We start from the raw sequence: 22963 nt of genomic DNA, 5'->3' as shown, positions 1-22963 counted from the left end.
TGATCTATTTGTCTATTTTGTCACCAATACCACACTGTCCTTATTATGTTAGCTTTATAGTGAGTCTTGTAGTTGGGTAGCACCAGTCCTTTGACATTGCTTCCTCTTTAAATATTATGTTAATTATTGTGGGTCTTTTGCCTCTCTATATAACTTTACAATCAATTTGTCAGTATCCGCAAAATAACTTGCTGGGATTTGTTTGGACTGTGTTGAATCTATAGATCAAGTTGGGAAGAACTGACATCGTGACAATATTGAGTCTTGCTATCAATGAACACAGAATATCTTTTTATTTGTTCTTCAATTTCTTTCATCAGTAAAGAGATTTTTTTGTAGTTTGGTAGATTTCCTCATAGAGATCTCATAAATTCTTTGTTAGATTTATACATAAGTATTTTATTTTTGAGTGAGCCAATGTAAGTGTTACTATTTTTAATTTCAAACTCCATAGCTAGTATATAGAAAAACTCTTGTCCCATGTGAATGCTCACCAAAGAGTAACCTCAGCAGAGGAAAATTTTAACAATCAAGGGGGTAGAATGACCCATTCTGTGGATATGTATTAACCTCTTTCCCAGTCAACCCTCTCAGCACATAATGGGCTCATGAACAAAGAAACCATGGTGATAGGAATGGAGGCTATGCATGGACTGAGCAACATGGACTTTCACTCACCAAAGCTGACCTAGCTACAATCACTACTGAGTGCCCAATATGACAGCAATAGAAATCAACACTTTCTCTAATTTGGCATCATTCCCTGGGTGATCAGCCAGTTACCTGGTGGCAGGTTGTTTACATTGGATCATTTTCATCAGGGAAGGGAAAGGATGTTATGCTTCCTGGAATAGACATTATTCTGGATATGAATCTGCCCTCCCTTCATGGAATTTTTTTTGCCAAAATTAACATCCATGGACTTACAGGATACCTCATCCACCATTATAGTAATGCACACAGCATCAATAAATTAATTTCAGAGCAAGTGAAGTGTGGCAGTGAGCCAATGCTTATGGGATTCACTGGTCTTACCTAGTTCTCCACCATCCTGAAGCAACTGCCTACATACATATGTATTACTAATTTTTTTATTAATGTTAGTATATCTTTCATTATCCCTTTACTTTTAATCTATATATGCATGTATACTTAAATTGGGTGTCTTGTAGAAAACATAGTTGGAACTTGTATTTTAACTATTCTGATAATCTTTGGTTTATTTAGAACATGCATATTTAAAGTGATTATTCTGTTGGATTAGTGTCTACTATAGTCCTTACTGTTTTTTTGTTCTTTGTTCCTATTTTCTTTTTAGTTTTTTTCTGCTTTTGGTGGGTAAACTGAGCATTTTACAGAGGATTCCTTTCCTTCTCTTAGTATATCAGTTAGACTTTTCTTTTTTACTTTTATTTTTAGTAATTACTCTTGAGTTTACAATATACATTTACAGCTGATCCAAGTCCAGTTTAAAATAACTATACTGCTTCATGGGATGTGCAATTGCCTTATAATAACAAAGCCTTCCCAATTTCTTCCTCCTACTTCTTGAATCATTACTGTCATTCATTTTGCTTGTCAGCTACACTGTTATCCTATACACTTTTTGGAAACATAGTTTGGTTTCTAAGAAGCATAATTGGGCCCTGGAACAAAGTTCAAGCATATCTAAAGAATAAAAAACAAATAGCACCTAATAACATAAGATTCACAATGTCTGGCTTCCAGGCAATGATATCATATCAATAGGAAAATGCAACCCATGATGAAGAGAAAATATCAATCAACAGAAACTAACCCAGAAGTGATACGTAGGATAAATCCAGTAGACAATGACATGAAATCAACTATCATAAATATACTCAGTATATTCAAGGAGATAGAAGAAAAGCACAAGCATGTTAAGAAGAGACATGGAAGATATCAAAAAGACTCAAATTGAACTTTTAGAAATGAAAAACAAATGTATGACATTACATGAAATATATGCTAGATGGGATTAACAGGAGAATTGACAATGAAAAAGAAAACATCACTGAACTCAAATTTGTACTCTCCAAAATGAAACAAAGGAATAAAAAGACCAAAATAATGAATGGAGAATTAGAGATCTATTGTTTAACTTCACATTATCTAATACACATACAATAGGAGTCTCAGAAGAAGAAAGGATGGGACAGTAAAAATGTTTTAATAAGTGATGCCACAAATCTTCCTAATTTGATGAACACTGTAAATCCACAGATCCTAGGAGCATAATGAAATTCAAGCATAAGAAACATGAAGAATACTACATCAAATTATATCATCATTGAAATCCAGGGGGGGTGGGATATATTAACATATAGAATAACAAATATAAAAATAACAGCAGACTTCCAAGATAGAAGAGAATAGAAGAATATTTTTTAAGTACTGAAAAAAAGTGTCAATCTAAAATTCTGTACTCAAAAAAATATCGTTACAAATGAAGGTGAAATAAATACTTTTAGTGGTAAAAGTTGAAAAGATCCAGGACTAAAAATTAAGCTCTATAAGAAACATTGCAATTAGTCCTCTGAAAGAAGGAAAACAATATAGAGGAAAATCAAGATATACACAGAGGAATGAAGATCCCTGAAAATGGCAAATATATGGGTAAGTGAAATAGATTATTTAAATTTCTTTAAAAAAATAATTGATGACTAGAAACATTCCACATATCCATCAATGAGTGAATGTTAAAAAAAATTGTGCCATGTCCATACAGCAGAAAATTCCTCAGCAATAAAAAGAAATGAACTCTGGATAAATACAACCTCCAGATTCTCAAACTAATCATGGTGAGTAAAAGAAGTTAGACAAAAATAAATATAAACTGTATGATTTCTCTTACATAAAATTCCTGGAATGCAAATTAATGTACAGTAACAAAGAACATCAGTGGTTGTTGGCCAGTAGACAGAGGCAACAAGGAGGCATTAAAAATAAGAATGAGGCAACTCGGAGTGGAGATGGATACATTATTTTTCTATGAAAACTGAAACAAAATAGTTTTTTCAATTTTAATTATGTGCTGCCTATTGCATGTTAATTCTCAACCTATGCTGAGGAATGTGATTGTCAGAGATCCATCATCTAAGAATGAGGAACAACAATTTCTCAGACATCCAGAAACTAAGAGTTCACTACGTGTAGATTTTAAGCTTACATTTATTTTTTTTTAAGACTTTATGTATTTAGTCATGAGAGACACAGAGAGAGAGGCAGAGACATAGGCAGAAGGAGAAGCAGGCTCCATACAGGGAGCCCAGTGTGGGACTTGATCCCAAGATTGCGGGATCACACCCTGAGCCAAAGGCAAGTGCCCAACCACTGAGCCACCCAGGCATTCCTGAGCTTAAATTTAAATACTAGTGGAGGAGGAGCTAAGATAATTCAGTAGTAAAAGTACTCTAAGCTTGCCTGGTCACCCAATTCAAGTAGATAATTATAAAACCATTCTGAATACTCAAGAAATTGACCTGAGGACTGATAAAACACACTACACAAGAGAGAGAAGAGGCCATGTTGAGGAAGGTGGGAAGTACAGACACAGGGTTTGGGGAAGAAGCAGATCATGGGTGCCACAGAGTGGGGGAGCCCTGGTCATAGAAGGAAGAGAAAGAGAGGAACACACAGGGAATTACACAAAGAAAACACTTCCCCACAGCCATTGACTAGGAAAACAAGGGTTGATTTTCATGAGTTTTTATAACCACGGGGCTCAAAGACTGGAGTTAGAGAGGTCTGTAGCATGGCAGGTGTGGAGCCCAGTTAGCACTGCAGTGTTCCTGTGGAGGAGGGCAGATAGCCCAGGAGCAGACAGCCCAGAGACAGACGGTGTAATCAGAGGATCCCTTGGGACACACTGGGAGAGACGTTTCCACTTACTGGAGTACATCCAACAGAGGTGGCATTGCTTCTCCAGGGACAAAGGAGCCAACAGGCACCATTCCTCAACATAAACTAACTTCAGCGTCAACAGTGGCTACCTAACCCGCTTTTACCAAGTCCTGTCCTGCTGTGATCTGCCGGTAATTCTTTTCTTGGGCAAGTGTGCCTGAGCAGCAGTACAGCAGACCCCTCCTCCCAAAGACCAGCAGAAACCTTCCCCAACATACATACACACACACACACACACACACACACACACACCCCAGGTCTACTGACCATAGAGTTCTGCAAAGCTCTAGCTCTAGTGGAAACAGCATCAGGATTCTTTCAGCTAGCAGACCAGAGCACACCTAGTTAAAACTCGCCACACTCTGGACAAGGTCAAAACACTCCCCACTGCAGGCAAGGAGAAACTCTGCAGAGGACTGACTTGAGGGAAAGAGCAGCCCAAATACAGCAGCATAGTCCATGCAACACACACCAGAGATGCTTCCTGAAGCACCAGGCCCTGCACATTATATGATCTCCATAAAGCCTTTACCTTCAGAAGCAGGAAACATAACAGGCTTTCCTAAGACACAGAAGACAGAGTCCTAGACAAAATGTGACATGGAGGAATTCATCTAAAAAGAAAACAAGAGAAGGTCATGGTCAGGGACCTAATAGAAACAGATATAATTAATATGCTTGATCCAGAATTTAAATCCAATCATAAGGATACTGGCTGGCCTTGAGAGACACATAGAAGACATCAGGGAGACCCTTACTGCAGAGATGAAAGAGCTAAAACACAATCAGTCCAAAATAAATGCAGTATCTGAGATTCAAAACCAACTGGGTATAACGACCACAAGGATGGAAGACACAAAGGAACAAACAAGTTCCTAGAAGATAGAATTATGGAAAATAATGAAACCAAACAAAAGAAAGAAAGAAAAGTCTTGGATCATGAAAGTAGACCTAGGGAACTCAGTGACTTCATCAAATGTCCTAACACTCATATCATAGGAGTCCCAGAAGAAGAGAGAGAGAAAGGGGGGGGGCAGAAGTTTATTTGAAGACATTATGGCTGAAAGCATCTCTAATTTGGGGAAGGAAATAGACATCTAAATCCAGGAGACACGGAGCACTCCCAGCAAAATCAACAAAAGCAGGCCAACACAAAGGCATATCGTAAATTTCCAAAATATAAAGAAAAAAATCCCAAAAGCAGCAAGACAAAAGAAATCCCTAGCTTAGAAGTCAAGACAAATAAGGTTAGCAGCAGATCTCTCCACAGAAACTGGGCAGGCCAGAAGAAAATGGTATGATATATTCAACATGATGATGAATGGGAAAAATAGGCAGCCAAGAATATTCTATTCAGCAAGGCTAGATATTCTTCTTCAGAATAGAAAGAGACACAAAAACGTAAAGGAGTGCATGACCACTAAACCAGCCCTGCAAGAAATATTAAAGAGTGGGAAAGAAAGACCAAAAGCAACAGAGACTAATAAAGGAAAAGAGAATCTTCAGGAACAATGTAAAACAAGTGATAAAATGACACTAACTTCATATCTATCAACAATCACTCTGAATGTAAATGGACTGAATGCTCTGAGAAAAAGACATAGGTGTCAGAATGGATTAAAACAAAATAAAACAAAAAGGCCCATCTATATACTGTCTGGAAGAGACTCCTTTCGACCTAAACACACCTGCAGATTGAACGATGAGGGGAGGGAAAAACATTTATCATGCAAATGGACATCAAAAGACAGTGAGAGTAGCCATACTTATAATGGACAAACTAGATTTTAAACCAAAGACTGTAATAAGAGATGAAAAAGGACACTATTTCATTATAAAGGGACTATCCAACAAGAAGGACCCAACCATTGTAAATATTTATGCCCCCAACTCGGGAGCACCCAAATATTTAAAACCATTAATAACAAACATAAAGGAACTCAATGGTAATAATACAGTAACGGTAGAGGACCTTAATACTCCACTTACATCAACAGGCAGATCATCTAAGCAGAAAAATCAACAAGGAAACAACGGCTTTGTTTGGTCCACACTGGACCAAATGTCTCTGGACTTCATAGATATATTCAGAACATTGCATCCTAAAGCAGAATTCACATTCTTTTCAAGTGCACGTTCTCCAGAATAGATCACACACTAGGTCCCAAATCGGGCCTCAACAAATACAAAAAGATTGAGATCATACTGTGCATGTTTTCTAGCTACAATACTATGAAACCTGAAGTCAACCACAAGAAATTTGAGAAGAGCACAAATACATGGAGGTTAAAGAACATTCTACTAATGGATGAATGGGTCAACCAAGAAAGTAAAGAAGAAATTAAAAAGTACATGGAAACAAGTGAAGATGAAAACACAACAGGCCAAAAGCTTTGAGATGCAGCAAAAGCGGTCAGAAGAGGGAAGTATATAGCAATACGGGCCTACCTCAAGGAGCAAGAAAAATCTCAACTATACAACCTAAGTTACACCTAAAGGAGCAAGAAAAAAGAACAATAAATTAACCCTAAAGCTGGCAGAAGAAGGGAAATAATAAAGATTAGAGGAGAAATAAGTGATGCAGAAATTTAAAACAAAGAAACCAGTAGAACAAATCAGTGAAACCAGGAGCTGGTTCTTTGAAAGAATTCTTAAGATTGAGAAACACCTAGCCAGACTTATCAAAAAGAGAAAGGACCCAAATAAATAAAATCATCAATGAGAGAGCAGAGATCACAACCAACACTACAGAAATACAAACAATTATAAGAGAATATTATGAAAAACTACATGCCAACAAATCAGACAATATGGAAGAAATGGATAAATTCCTAAACACATATAAACTACCAAAGCTGAAACAGAAAGAATAGGAAATTTGAACAGATCAATAACCAGCAAAGAAATTGAATCAGTAATAAAAACAAAATCTCTCAACAAACAGAAGTCCAGGGCCAGATGGCTTCCCAGTGGAATTCTACCACACATTTAAAGAAGAGTTAATACCTATTTCTCTCAAGCTGTTCCAAAAAAATGGAAACGGAAGGAAGATGTCAATGAGGCCAATATTACCTTGCTTCCAAGACCAGACAAAGACCAAAAAAGAGAACTGTGGGCCCATATCCCTGATGAGCATGGATGCAAAAATTCTCAACAAAAGACTAGCAAATTGAACCCAGCAGTACATTAAAAGAATCATTCACCACAATAAGGTGGGATTTATTCCTGGGCTGCAAGGGTGGCTCAATATTTGCAAATGAATCGTGATACACCACAATAAAAGAAAGGATAAGAACCATATGATCCTCTCAATAGATGCAGAAAAAAAAATTGAGAGAGCACAACATTCATTAATGAGAAAAACCATCAACAAAGTAGGGATAAAGGGAACATACCTCAAAATAATAAAGGCCATATACAAAACCCCACAGCTAATATCTTCCTTAATGGGCAAAAAACTAAGAGCTTTTCCCCTTTGGTCAGGAACAAGACAAGGATGTCTATTCTCACCATTGTTATTTAACATAATACTGGAAGTCCTAGCCTCAGCCATCAGACAACAAGGAAATAAAAGGCATCCAAGTGGGCAAGGAAGAAGCCAAACTTTCATTATTTGCACACAACATGATTCTCTATGTTGAAAACCCAAAGGACTCCACCAAAAATTGCTAGAACTGATACATGAACTCAGTAAAATCACAGGATACAAAATCAACACACTGATATCTGTAGATTTCACTCGTATGTTATGTTCAAGAAACTAAACAGATGAATATGGGAGAAAAAGACAGTCAAAATGACAAAACAGACTTATCTATGGAGAACCAATTGAGGATTGAAGGAGGGGAAGTCTGCAGGGGGTTGGGATGTGTGATGTGTGATGACAAGGAGAGCTCTTGTGGATGAGTACTAGGTTTGTATGTAAGTGATAAATACAAAATTCTACTGGAAGTAATATTATACTGTATGTTACCTGGAATTTAAATAAAAACTTGAGAAAAAAAATACTTAAGAGAAAAGGGAAAGTAAATCATACAATGAAAATACAATTTTAATCCTAGGGCCTTGTTTAATCAAATAAGAATAGGGAAGAGTATTTTAATAACTATGTAAATAATAAAGTTTTTATCAAAAGAAAAAAATAGATTACTAGGCAATGCAATTAAATATATAAATATAATATGTCTATGTATTCAAAAGAATGTGATAAAATTATTATACCTACAGGAGATAAAATTTTATACCTTAAACCTGAAGAGAATCAACTGAATAATAAATAGAATTCAGTCACATGGCTGGTTATAAAATTCTTACGTATAACTAGTATTAAAAATTATGCCATATTGGGTCCTAACATATGAAAAGTTAAATGAGTAGGAGAAAAAAAAAATCTACAAAGAGACCAAATGAATACAGAAATTTTGTAGTTGTAAATAATTAACCTTTAAAATAAGTAGGGTAAAGGTAAGACATTCAATAAATGCTTGGGACAACTAACTAGGCATCTGAAAAATAATTTCTCTATACCAAAATAAATTCTAGATAATAAAAGTATAAACAGAGAGAAACCATAAAAATGCTTTAAAAAAAAGCATGTGAAAATGTTTTTAATAGTGTTAGAGCAAATACTTATTTGCTAAAGATAGCACAAAACTCAGTACCCATAGAAAAACAAAACAAAAAACTAATGGTTGATAAAGTTGATTATAGACAAAAATCAATATAGGAAAAAAACTAAGACAAACGAAATTCTGCAATAAATTTGACAAGTTTAATTTCTACAATGTTCAAAGTGATCAGAATGAATTCATTCATCTTTTAGAAGACTGTAGCTAGACCGAGTTTCTTTCTTTCTTTCTTTCTCTCTTTCTTTCTCTCTCTCTCTTTCTCTCTTTTTCTTTCTTTCTCTCTCTCTCTCTCTCTCTCTTTCTTCTTTCATCTCAGGATAACTGTCTTTTTTTTTCCTCTCCCCACTCTTAATGTGGGGCTTGATGTGGATACTGACTCGTGACTCAAGACAAAGTGTCAGTTTGCTTTGTCAGCATTAATCAGGATATATGGCATTTTAATGTTAAATTTTATTGTTATTTTGAGTTCTGGTCCAAGATGGCAATGTAGGAAGCTGAATTCTTCTCCTTTCATGGATACCACAGATCTATAGCTACACCTGGAGCAATTCCCTCTGAAGGAAATCCAGACTAGCTGAGTGACTCCTACACATGGATGAATGAGTAAATACCTACATAGAAATGCATATTTGCATATTCTCAATTATGGTGAGCCACTAAGAATGAAAAAGACCTCTTGGACAATCACAAAGGATTCAGAGTTCACCAAAAGCTTGGGCCAAGCAAATCATAAGGTTCATCTACACAGGACCATTTCATCAAGTCTGGGAGAACTGGCTCTTTTTATCTGTTGTGTAGAAATCTTTACACAAAGAGTTAGGAAAATGAAGAAACAGTATATTCCAAATAATCAAACAAACAAAAACAAGATAAAACTCCAGGGACAGATCTAATGAGATGAAGATAAGTGAATTACCTGATAGTGTTCAAAATAGTGGTAATTTACATACTCCCCATAATTAGGAAAACAGTACATGAACAAAATAAGAATTTAAACAAAGAGACAAAATTCATGAGAAAGTAGCTAACAGAAATCACAGACATGAAGAATACAATAAATGCACAGAAAAAATTAATAGGTTCAACAACAGACTGAAGTGAAAGGAAGGATCAGTGAATTTAAAGGCAAAGCAGATTTCATCCAATAGAGAAGAAAAAAAAAGAGGAAAAAGATGAAGACAACTCAAGGTAGTAATGCAAGAATGTCAAGTGGGATAGTACTCACATTATAAGAATTAGAAAAGGAGAAATGTGAGAGAAAGGAAAGAAAATTTATTTGAAGAAATAATGTCTGAAAAGTTGTCTAATCTAGGGAAGGAAACCGACATCCAGATCCAGGAAGACCAGAAACTTTGCAATAGGTTGTATCCAAAGAGATCAATACCAAGACACTTAATTGTCAAAAACAAGGAAGAATCTTAAAAACAAGATAAAAAAATTGTTAATATAAAGGAATCCCCATAAGGGAATTGGCATATATCAGCATAAAATTTGCAGACCAGAATGGAATGGCATGATATATTCAAAGTGCTGTTAAAAAAAAAAAAAAAAAAACACCCTGCCAACCCAGAATATTCTACCCAGGAAAATCGTCCTTCAGAATCAAAATAGAAATAGTTTTCCAGACAAGCCAAAGCTGGAGCAGTTCATTACCCTAGACTGGCCTTACAAAAAGTGTTAAAGGGACTTGAGACAAAATAGTGCTAATTAGTAACAGAAAAATATATGAAAGTGTAAATATCACTGGTAAAGGTAAGTATATAGTAAAATTCAGAATAATCAAATGTAATAGAGATAAGAAATTCACTTATAAATCTAGTATGAAGGCTAAAAGACAAAAGTTGTAAAACTAACTATAATAATTTGTTAATAGATATGTGAAATAAGATATAAATTGTGACACCAATGACAAAATGTGAGGAGAGTAAAAATGTAGACATTTAGAATGCACTTGAACTAAAGTTGTTATTAACTTAAGTAGACCATTATAAATGTTTCTACACTTAAAACTAATACAATATTTTATGTCAAAAAGAATACAAGTTTTAAGTAACTTAAATAAGTAATATTTTATATAAGTTTTATGGTAACCACAAAGCAAAAATCTATAGTGAATACATAAAAAAGAAAGAAATCTAAGTATACACGAAAAGCATCAAATTGGAAAAAAAAAAAGCAATTATACAACCACCAAAAACAATAAGGAAGTAAGTCCATACCTATCAATGGTGACTTTAATTTTTTAAGATTTTATTTACTTGAGAGAGAGAGAAAACACAAGTGGGGGGCAGAGGCAGAGAGAGGGAGAAATAGACTCCCTGCTGAACAGGAAGCCAAATACAGAATTTGATCTCAGGACCCTGGGAGCATAACATGAGCAGAAGGCAGATGCTTAACTGAGCCACCCAGGTGCCCCTCAATGGTAACTTTAAATGTAAATGGACTACATTCTCCAATAAAAAGGCATAGTGGGTGAATGGATTTTTTTTTTTAATGAAACAACCATATACTACCTACCAGAGACTCACTTTAAGTACATATAATAAGACTGAAAGTAAATGTATGGAGAAAGATATTCCATGCAAATGATAAACAAAAGGGAGCTAGGGTAGCTAGCCCAATTCAACAGTACATTAAAAGAATCTTATGATCAAGTGATATTGATCCCAGGAATGAAAGGATGGTTCAGTATCTGCAAATCAATGCGATCTATCATATTAACAAAATGAAGAGTAAAAATCATGTGATTACCTCAATAGATGCAGAAAAGGCATTTGACAAAACTCAGTATCTACTCATGACAAAAATTATAACCAAGTGGGAATGGAGGGAATGTACCTTCCATAATAAAAACCATATATGACAGGGCCACAGCTAACATATTTGGTGGTGAAAAACTGAAAGCTTTTACTCCAAGAATGCCAGTCTCAACACTTTTATTCAATACAGTATCAGAAGTACAAACAGGGCAAGGAAAATAATTTAAAGAAATAAAACTATTTGCAAATGAGAAGTATATAGAAAACAATAAAGACTCCACCAAAAACCTATTAAAACTAATAAATTCTGCAAAGTTGTAGAATAGAAAAATCAATATACAAAACTCAGTTGTATTTCTATATACTAACAATGAACTATTAGAAAAAGAAATTAAGAAAATTCCATATACAATCATATCAAAAAGAATACTTAGGATTATATTTAACCAAGGTGATAAAAGAACTGTGCACTGAAAACTGTAAAATATTAAGAAACTGAAGACACAAGTAAATAGATATTTCATGTTCATCAGTCAGAAGATGTAATATTGTTAAAGTGTCCAGATAGCCCAAAAGAGTTTATAGATTCAGTGAAATCCCTGTTAAGATTCCAATGACATTTTTCACCAAAATAAAAAACATAATTTTCATGGAACCACAAATGACTCCAAATAGCTAAAGCAATCTTAAGAAAGAAAAAGAGGCATCACACTTTCTGATTTCAAACTATATTACAAAGCTATAGCAATCAAAATGGCATGGTATTGACACAAAAACAGACGCATAAGTCAATGAAATAGAATAGAACCAAGAAATACACCACACACACACACACGTATATCAATTAATTTACAACAAAGGAACCAAGAATATAAATAGGGAAAGTAAGATCTCTTCAATAAGTGGTGCTAGGAAAACCATATAGCCACATGCGTAAGAACAAAACTGAACCACTATCTTATAGCATACACAAAAATCAACTCAAAATGGATTAAAGACTTGAATATAAGACTTTTAACAATAAAACTCCTAGAAGAAAACACAAGCGGTAAGCTCCTTGACAATGGTATTGGTAGGTATTTTTTGGATTTGAAACCAAAAGCAAAAATATGATATAGTGGGACTACATCAAACTAAAAAGCTTCTGTAAAGGAAACTAATGACAAAATGAAAAGACAATCTACTGCATGGGAGAAAATATTTGCAAATCATGTATCTGATACAAGGTTAATAACCAAAATATATAAAGGATTCATGCAATTCAATAGCAAAAAAAAATTCAGATTAAAAAATTGGCAGATGGGGGTACTTGGCTGGCTCAGCACAGCATGCAATTCTTGATCTAGGGTTTGTGAGTTTAAACCCCATGTTGGGTGTAGAGCCTACTTTTAAAAATGGGCAGAGAAACTGAATAGACACTTTTCCAAAGACAACATATAAATAACAAATTGGTACATGAAAAGGTGCTTACCATCATTGATCAGCAGAAAATGCAAATCAAAACCACAATGAGCTATCACGTCATATCTGTCACAGTGGGTATCATCAAAAAGAAATTACAAGTGTTGGTGAGGGTGTGAAGAAAATGGAGCTCTTCTGTACTGTTGGTAGGAATGTAAATTGGTGCAGCCACTATGGAAAACAGTATGGAGGTGTATAGCCACATTCCTGCAGACTCTTAGCCAGGTATGGGTGATGAACAAGCAAGATCAAAGAAATGACCCAGAGACAGCAATTGAGACCTAGGTTTATTGAGGGAACTTAAGGACAGGGAGTCCAGGAGTGGTCAACCGAACAAAGCATCTGCTGCTAGAAATTCAATGCAGCAAGCTTTTATAGTGTAGCAATTATCCTAGCATTTCTCGGTAGCTTTGCCCCTCCTTGCATGACTAATGTTTCAAGGAGATAAAAGCCTGCCACCCGGACAAACATTCTGCATTACTGAATAGATATCCTAAATTGGCCAATCCAGGAGCCCTTGACCTGGAATGCTGAACAACACATTTTCTACATATCTTGCTTGTGGAAAAAAAACAGAAGATGCATGGGATCTATACATTCTCAAGATAATGATTAACAGGGGCATTCAGGGTATGCTTGTACAAATGAGCCATCTGGCCCTTAACATACAGGAGTTATATTAAAAATAGAACTACCATATAATCTAACAATCTCACTTATAGGTATTTATCCAAAGGAAATGAAAACAATACATTGAAGGGCTGTCTGCACTCGATGTACATTTCAGCATTGTTTACAATAGTAGAGATAGGGAAACAACCAAAGTGCCTCTCAGTGGTTGACTAGATAAGGATGTGGTATATACATATATACAATAAAATATTATCCAGCCATGAGAAAGATGGAAATCCTGCTGTTTGTAACATGGATGGACCTTGAGGGCATTATGTGAATTGAAATAAGCCAGACAGAGAAAGACAAATACTGCATGGTATCACTTATATGTTGAATCCTTAAAAAAATAAAAGTTACTACACTCACAGAAACAGAGAGTAGAAAAATGGTAGCCAGAACCTGGGGAGTAGGGAAAAATAGGGAAAGGTTTGTAAAAGGGTACAAACTTTGAGCTATAAGATGCATAAGTTCTGAGAATTTAATGGAAAACATGATGACTTCATTGACAACATTGCAATGTATAATTGAAATTTGCTAAGAGAACTTAAATGTTCTCCCCAAAAAATAAATATGTGAAATGATGGGCATGTTAATTAAATAGATGGTAGGAATACTTTCCATAATTATGTTATACACTTAAAATATGTTATAATTTTATATGTCAATTATACCTCATTGAAGCTGAAATTTTAAAAATAGTTATTGCCAATTAAAACATTCTATTCATTACTGACAAAGCCTAAGGCCATGTTTTCAGTAAGAGATTATTTTTCCTAAAACTGTAAAGTTGGCCCCAAATAGTTTTAAACATCTACTTAAATGAACAAATTATGAGTTAAACTTGAACAAATGGGTAATTATGGAGAAATAAAGAGGAAGAAGCTCTTTGAAACTTTATATTTCAGAAACTAAACATTAAACTCAAGGTACATAAACCTGTGTTCATTCAAAGTACCTTTAGCTTTGACAACAAAATCATAGCTATGTAAATGTTGCTATAGAAGAATCAAATTGAAACTGGAGAAAATAATAAGCTGATCAAGGGGAAGCCTGTGATTTAGTCCATCCAGATCTTCAGCTTAAATTCCTCAGAAAAAAAATCCTAAAAATAAGGGCTTAAAAACCTCAAAATGTCAGCAAAATGGTAGAGAATGGTGATACTCAAAAAACACTAAAAGACAAATTAAAAATTATATAAACCTCAGGTCTGGTGATTATGATAGTGGAGATGTCCTGCTGTACTAGGCCAACAATAGCACAGCTCCTAGCATTCTAGCTCCAGCATCATCAGTGCTGAGCCACTAACCATAGTTCTTTACTAAAACAGTAACTCCAGTATGGTTGGGTACTCTTTTGGTCTGTAAAGCTTCTGAGTATAACTTACAGGTTCTTCTTGAGATTTTGAGCTTCCTAATATCCTTTAATAAATTCTTTTCCTGCTAAAACAAATTAATCAATTAATCAACATTAAGTCAATTAATAAACCAACTTGTCCTCCAACCAGGGCGTCATGCCTGATTGAAGGGGCAACTTTTCCTAACAGACATACCCAGTAGGGGGCTTATTTTTACAATCTGTACCCCCAAATTTTCTCTTTTTTCCCCCTTAAGTAGGCTCCATGACCAGCGTGGAGCCCAATACAGGGCATGCACTCATGACCCTGAGATCAAGACTTGAGCTGAAATCAAATCAGATGCTTGACTGGGCCACCCAGGTGCTCCCAAAGTCGCCATTTCTAAATTCATTCTAAGTCTTTGTTAATGCCAGCTGTTGCTCTCAGTGTTTTTCCTATTTATAAGACTACATTTGATAGTGCAGGAGGGGTAGAGCTCTTGAGTTCAGCTTTCCTATGACTAACTCATTGAGGGATATTTCTGCCTTTCCATCTAGGATTCCTGAGATTTGTGTTAATAGATCCAGGCATGGATCTCAATGTGCATTACACAGGACACTCCTAAACTCCACTAAAGAGGTCTTCAAAAATCACTATCCCTTACCACATCCTTTAGCTGGCTCTGTGGCCCAGTTTTTAAGCATATAGACACTAAATGAGAAAATCTGGTTCAGAATCCTGCCTCCACAAAAACTATGTGTATAATATTAGACAACTTTCCAAACCCTTTTTTCTGAGCTTCAGTTTCCTCAACTGCAAAATCAGGACAATAAAGCATCTACCCTTGCAGGACTGTTGTGACGATTAAAGGGTAACGTGTATGAAGTGTCTGACATTTAAGTATTTGATAATATATTAACTCTCCTTTTTAAAAAATAATAAAAGACACTAATGCACATTAACGGTGAAATCTAATTGTTATTCTTGCACTAGCTGCAAGGAAACCCAGGAAATGGACAAACTATAATACAAAAAGGCTATAATGGAGTAAACATCTGGTACCATATGGACATTAAACATGATTCTTCTCCATTTAAGTTTATTGTTCTTTGAATGACCAAAGTACATTTTTAAATGTAGTCTGATGGGATGCCTGGGTGGCTCAGCAGTTGAGCCTCTGCCTTTGGTCCAAGGAGTGATCCCAGAGTCCTGGGATTGAGTCCCACATCACGCTGCCTGTGAGAATCCCGCTTCTCCCTCTGCCTGTATCTCTGCCTTTCTCTGTCTCTGTCTCTCATGAATACATAAAAAACTTTTAAAAAATAAATGTATTCTGAATATTACAGAACTATGAGAATTTGTTTCAAATATTATATATATCAGCATTTAGAAAAGACCTATTTTTAGTTGTATTATCTCTAAGTTTTAAAGTTATATCAAAACAGAGTTAAACTCATAAGCTCTAAATAAATAGTACTATTTGTCTTAGACATGAGCAGTTTAAATAGTCTGGAACAAGAATGACAGTAATAATTTTCATTCAGAATTTGCCATATGCCAAGAAGTGTTCTGGCATGAGACATGAATTACCACAAAAACTCCATGATGTAGATAATATTCCCACTTATAGAAAATGAAACTAAAGTATGAGGACTTCAGTAATTTGTGCAACTTGTAAATGGTAGAACTGGGATTTGAGCCCAGGAAATCTGGCTGTAAAATCAATATTCTTAAGTATCACTCTCAACTGCATAGTAAGATGCTTCTATTCCACTCCAAGTACTTGAAGTACTTCCAAAACTTATATAAATAGGTATATATTTAAATTATGCAAAAGAAAGTTGAATATTGTAACCTATTTTGTATTGCCATTAAATGGTACAATACTTAATGTGGACAGAAAATAAATTTTAAGCTATGTTAATTAGCCAAATATTAAAAATGAACTTAAGTGTAATAAAAATCTTATGAAATTTTTGGCTCACTACTAAAAATGTGACTAAATCTTAAAATAGCACAGACTTAGCCATCTTTATATGGTTTGAAGAAAAAGGAATTCTCACTCTTCATTTATTAATCTACATTTGGATTCCTTTTTATGAAGATTTAATTATTGTATTTATGTGGCCTTTTTCCTCTTGCTACAGATCATGTAAATGGACACTGCACAAGTCCAACGTCTCAGAGTTGCACTTCTGGAAAACGTCTATCCAGTGCTGATGTTTCAAAAGTAAATCGCTGGGGTCCTGGAAGACCACCATTTCGGAAAGCACAATCAGCTGCTTGCATGGAAATTTCTTTACCAGTCACAACAGAAGGTAAGTTAAACATGCGAATTTTTGTGGATACAATTAAAATTTGATATGCCATGAAAACAGGAGCTAGAGGACAATGGATGTAGGTCTTGTGTATTTAAAACTATAGTCAACCGCAAAAAAAAAAAAAAAACCTATAGTCAACCCTAGGCAATGAGTAACAGCCTGGTCAAGCTGGGGCCGTGACTCCAAATCCATTCCTTACTGTACCTTCTCCTTCATCACTAAAATCAGAATGGCTCTGCTTTTTGGTAAACAGCTCTTCTGTACAAAGAGAGGCCTATGCCTTAATCAGTTTTCTATACTACCAGCAGTAATTGAGAGCTTTCTTCCATCTCAATAGCGAGCTTTTTAGTGTCTCTACCTGTGGATAGTTATTTAATGTGTTGCAAGCCTAATTTCCTTAATTGTCAAGAGAATGTGACCAAGATAAAGGCAAGATCTTAGGATGCCTGGCTGGCTCAGTCAGTTGAGCATCTGTCTTCAGCTAGGGTCATGATCCCAGGGTCCTGGAACCCAGCTATGCCTCTGGCTCCCTGCTTGGCTACTCCTCTCCCCCTACCTGCCACTCCCCCTGCTTCTGTTTTGGGAAATAAATAGTCTTAAAAAAGAAAAGAAAAGAAAAAGGCAAGATCTTTTTTTTTTTATATAAATTAATTTTTATTGGTGTTCAATTTACCAACATACAGAATAACACCCAGTGCTCATCCCGTCAAGTGTACCCCTCAGTGCCCGTCACCCATTCACCCCCACCCCCCACCCTCCTCCCCCTCCACCACCCCTAGTTCATTTCCCAGAGTTAGAAGTCTTTATGTTCTGTCTCCCTTTCTGATATTTCTCACACATTTCTTCTCCCTTCCCTTATATTCCTTTTCGCTATTATTCATATTCCCCAAATGAATGAGAACATACACTGTTTGTCCTTCTCCGGTTACTGTGGCCAAGTTCAAAAAGGGTGTTGCCTGAGTTCTCCTCTGGGATTTTGATGGAATCTTGTCTCACATTTAGATCTTTCATCCATTTTGAGTTTATCTTTGTGTATGGTGCATGAGAGTGGTCCAGTTTCATTCTTCTGCATGTGGATGTCCAATTTTCCCAGCACCATTTATTGAAGAGACTGTCTTTCTTCTAGTGGATCGTCTTTCCTCCTTTATCGTATATTAGTTGAGCATAAAGTTCAGGGTCCACTTCTGGGTTCTCTGTTCTGTTCCATTGATCTATGTGTCTGTTTTTGTGCCAGTACCACACTGTCTTGATGAACACAGCTTTGTAGTACAACCTGAAATCTGGCATTGTGATGCCCCCAGATATGGTTTTCTTTTTTTAAAATTCCCCTGGCTGTTTGGGGTCTTTTCTGATTCCACACAAATCTTAAAATAATTTGTTCTAAGTCTCTGAAGAAAGTCCATGGTATTTTGATAGGGATTGCATTATACGTGTAAATTGCCCTGGGTAACATTGACATTTTCACAATATTAATTCTGCCAATCCATGAGCATGGAATATTTTTCCATCTCTTTGTGTCTTCCTCAATTTCTTTCAGAAGTGTTCTGTAGTTTTTAGGGTATATTTTGAGAACCATTTGAATGGTAAATGGTTCTCCAACCTTTTATTTTCAGGTTGTAGGTGTCCTTCTGTCTAAAATGAGTCTCTTGTAGACAGCAAATAGATGGGTCCTGTTTTTTTATCCAGTCTGAAACTCTGCGCCTTTTGATGGGGTCATTAAGCCCATTCACGTTCAGAGTTACTTGAACTTCTTCTTAAAGGGGAGTTTTAAGAGTCCCCCTTAAAATTTCTTGCAGAGCTGGTTTGGAGGTCACATATTCTTTCAGTTCCTGCCTGTCTTGGAAGCTCTTTATCTCTCCTTCCATTTTGAATGAGAGCCTTGCTGGATAAAGTATTCTTGGTTGCATGTTCTTCTCATTTAGGACCCTGAATATATCCTGCCAGCCCTTTCTGGCCTGCCAGGTCTCTGTGGAGAGGTCTGCTGTTACCCTAATATTCCTCCCCATGAAAGTCAGGGACTTCTTGTCTCTTGCTGCTTTAAGGATCTTCTCTTTATCTTTGGAATTTGCAAGCTTCACTATTAGATGTCGAGGTGATGAACGGTTTTTATTGATTTTAGGGGGGATCTCTCTATTTCCTGGATCTGAATGCCTGTTTCCCTTCCCAGATTGGGAAAGTTTTCAGCTAGGATTTGTTCAGATACATATTCTGGCCCTCTGTCCCTTTCGGCGCCCTCGGGAACCCCAATTAAACGTAGGTTTTTCTTCCTTAGAGTGTCGTTCGTTTCCCTTAATCTGTCTTCATGGTTCTTTAATTGTTTATCTCTTTTTTCCTCAGTTTCCCTCTTTGCCATTCACTTGTCTTCTATGTCACTCACTCGTTCTTCCACCTCGTTAACCCTCGTCGTTAGGACTTCTAGTTTGGATTGCATCTCATTCAATTGATTTTTAATTTCTGCCTGATTGGATCTAAATTCTGCAGTCATGAAGTCTCGTGAGGCCTTAATGCTTTTTTCTAGAGCCACCAGTAGCTGTATAATGGTGCTTCTGAATTGGCTTTCTGACATTGAAGTGTAATCCAGATTTTGTAACTCTTTGGGAAAGAGGGCTGTTTCTGATTCTTTCTTTTGAAGTGAGGTCTTCCTTCTAGTCATTTTGCTCAGTGCAGAGTGGCCAAAAACAAGTTGTATTGGAACACGGGGGAGTATCACTGGTCCGTCTAGCTGGTCTTCTGGGGGAGGGGCCTGCTGTGCTGATTTTCAGGTGTCAGCACTTGGGGGAGCTGCTCTGCCCCTGCCTGCTGCCGGGCTCAGCGGGGGTTGTTGACCCCGTGGGACCCAGGGAGGAACAGCAGCAGTTGCTATGGCAACTCTGGAAGCCTGGATTCAGTCTCCGCAGGAACTACGGGGCTCGGGGCTCTCGGCTCTCCGTCTGCAGGGCCTGGAGGCTCCGGGGCGGGGCCGCTGATCTGCTCAGCTCGGGGCAGGAGCGTCCTTGCTGTCCTGGGCCCTCCCGGCCTCTGCCTGTCCCGGGGGAGGCCGGATCCTGGGCTGTGTCCCGGCGCCCTGTGCTCCGGGGCCTGCGCTGTGGGATTCGCGCTCCCGCCCTGCAGCTCCCTCCCTGGAGCCGCTCCCGAGCCCCTCCGAGCTGCTCCGGTCGGTCCCTCGGTGCGCGCTGCAGCCCTTAGGGAGCTCGGCACACTCCCCTGCGCTCGCAGGTGTCTGTTAGTGTCCCCGGGAGCCCGAGGGCATCCCCGCTCTCCTGGGTCCTGCTCCAACTCCCTGCGAGCCCCTTTCCGCCCGCCCGGGAAGGTTGGTGCAGCTCCTGCTCCTCCGGGACGGGGCTCTCCTGTCCTGGGGACACTCGCCCCGGCCTCAGCCCGGCTCCTCGCGGGGCCCCTCCCCCTCGGAGGCCTTTTGTTCCTTTATTTCTTTTTCCCCGTCTTCCTACCTTGATAGAAGCGCGAACTCTTCTCACTGTAGCATTCCAGCTGGTCTCTCTTTACATCTCAGGCTGAATTCGTAGATTTTCAGGATGGTTTGAAGGTTATCTAGGTAACTTGGTGGGGACAGGTGATTTGGGGACCCTGCTCTTCCGCCATCTTGCCCCCCCCCCCAGAAAAAGGCAAGATCTTAAGTACTAAACTTTGAATATTCCTCTTCATGTTTTTAAAAGAATTAATTGCTTATTTATGGAATGAGTGTTGGAGCAGAGATTAAAGTATAAGAGCTCGAAGGCCAGAGATGGTTAGAGAGGGAGGAAAAAAAGGAATCTTGTAGCTTAGTTCTAACAGTCTTGCTGACAAAGAACTTTGGGGAAAGATTCAGGAAAAAATTATCTTAGAAGATTTTCTATGGTAATTCTATCCTATAAAGTATCTCCCCATTTATCACTTCTCAAACAATGTGGTAGTAATTTCCTCATTTACCACTTCCCAAAAAATTACAAAAAATAAAAAATTATACCATACTAAATCTGGTTCATGGACATGCAGATAATGTTATCTCTCACACAGGTGTATGAGTAACAAACTTGAATGTTGATGAACCACAAACAGAAAATCTTTTAAAGCATATTAGCTAGAAATTTTATAATAGAAGCAAAATGTAAAGGTTATAGAAGTAGCACTCTTAATCACTGGATTGAGAATTTTAAGTTTTAGACATTTCTGCCTCTAACTTGTACTGGATTCTGGGACAATTGCTTAACTCTATGTCTCTGTCTCCAAATCTACAAAATTATATAGATTATATTCAAGCTCCTTTGCATCTCTAAGTTTTATTACAAATAATTATCTTTACAAATTCTAAGGGATAAAAAGGGGAAATCAGGAATATAATATTTTGCTTTCTAGAAAAAGGCAAATCTAAGGAACTTATATTTAATCTCTTTTTATAAAAATGAGTCACACTTGTACCTATCAAGAAAGAAAAGGAGTGAATGCAGTGGTAAAAAGAATATGAGGAACTTGAACTTTGGAGCGATTATAAAAACAAAACATTCCTAATGGTAGTTAACTGAGGGGGGTGCATTTATACTTGTTGGAGTGTGCACATGTATGAGTGTTGATGAGCAGGAAAACTTTAAACCATCCTGCTTCCTTTGGGTGGCCTGAATCCCTCTCAGAAAGATTACCATTAACAATGAGAATGGCGCTGTCTACAGCTTCTCATTTGATCCTAGGCAAAGTTAGAACTGGATTTGGATTCAAGGTAGGTAGCCTGAAAGTAGTTCAGGGATACAGCATTTGCTCTTTAACCTTGGTAAATACTCCAATTTTTACGACTGTAGTTACTCCAAATATAGTGAAAACAAAAATTGTGTCAGGTATTCACCTGAACACATGGTGAAATGTATTCACCAAGAACATTTGTGAGTTTGTAAGTAGCCATAATGTTGTCAGTAGGTGGGAACTGCCAAGAAATCATCAGGAATATTTTCAACAGTTGATAGAAGGGAAGCATAATTAAAATGGTACCAGAAATTCTTATAACTTTGACTACTCAATTTTTTTCCAGATTAGAAAATTTCAACTAATTTGTGAAAATATAGGGAGAAAACATGGTACACTGGAACTCTGGAGACCCAAGTTCCAGCCCCAGCTCTGCCTAAGTTTATGATTTACATTTCTAGACTTCAGTCTCTTCATTATCAAAATAAGCTGGTGAACTGGACAAGCTGTCTTCCAGATTAGTCAACAAGGAATCAAATTCCACTTCCCCTTCATAATTTTGGTTTTCATGTACTAAATCTGACTTTACTTATTATAAAAATATACTAACACTTAATTTTTGTTTTTTTACACTACTATAGAATGCCGAGAAAATTCCTATAATCGTTCTAGGAGCTCTAGCATCTCCAGTATTGACAAAGATTCAAAAGAAGCAATTACAGCACTATACTTCATGGAGTCCTTTGCTCGGAAAAATGACCCTACAGTCTCCCCTTGTTTGTTTGTTGGAACTAGTCTGGGAATGGTGTTAATCATCTCCCTGAACCTACCTTCAGCAGATGATCAAAGATTTACAGAGCCAGTCATGGTATTGCCAAGTGGTAAGACTTTTATTTATTCCTTAATTGGTCCTTTTTCACATTTAGATATAAGATAATGTATAACATTAATTTGTATTGATCTGGAATAAAGATTGTAAGTATTCTGTATATTGGAAACTATTGAAAATTTCATAAATCATATATTATTCCAGCTCCTGTCATACAGCAAATTACCATTCCTTAGAATAAAATAATTATTTCTATAGTAGGAAACTGAAACTGCCCACCTAAACAATGACTTGGGGGAAAAGTTTTCTGAAAAATACTAAGGAAAAACTTAATACAAAAGTTAAAGTATTTAAAGAAGTAT

The 22963-nt window shown here is 36.8% G+C and overlaps 1 protein-coding gene across 2 annotated transcripts in view; it reads left to right on the top strand.

Moving 5' to 3' along the window:
• The window catches only part of STXBP5L (syntaxin binding protein 5L), a 336858-nt gene that overhangs the window by 296290 nt on the left and 17605 nt on the right, over positions 1-22963 (top strand). For both annotated transcript variants that reach the window (XM_055316232.1, XM_055316231.1), the window contains 2 exons: positions 16928-17098; positions 22414-22653. In XM_055316232.1, the coding sequence (XP_055172207.1) occupies positions 16928-17098; positions 22414-22653 (411 nt within the window). The remainder of the gene's footprint in view (positions 1-16927; positions 17099-22413; positions 22654-22963) is intronic.

The sequence above is a fragment of the Nyctereutes procyonoides genome, unplaced genomic scaffold (assembly GCF_905146905.1).
Source record: "Nyctereutes procyonoides isolate TBG_1078 unplaced genomic scaffold, NYPRO_anot_genome, whole genome shotgun sequence".
NCBI classification, from domain to species: Eukaryota; Metazoa; Chordata; class Mammalia; order Carnivora; family Canidae; genus Nyctereutes; species Nyctereutes procyonoides.
Note: the sequence above shows the minus strand (reverse complement) of the source record. Positions and strands in the feature narration are given on the sequence as shown.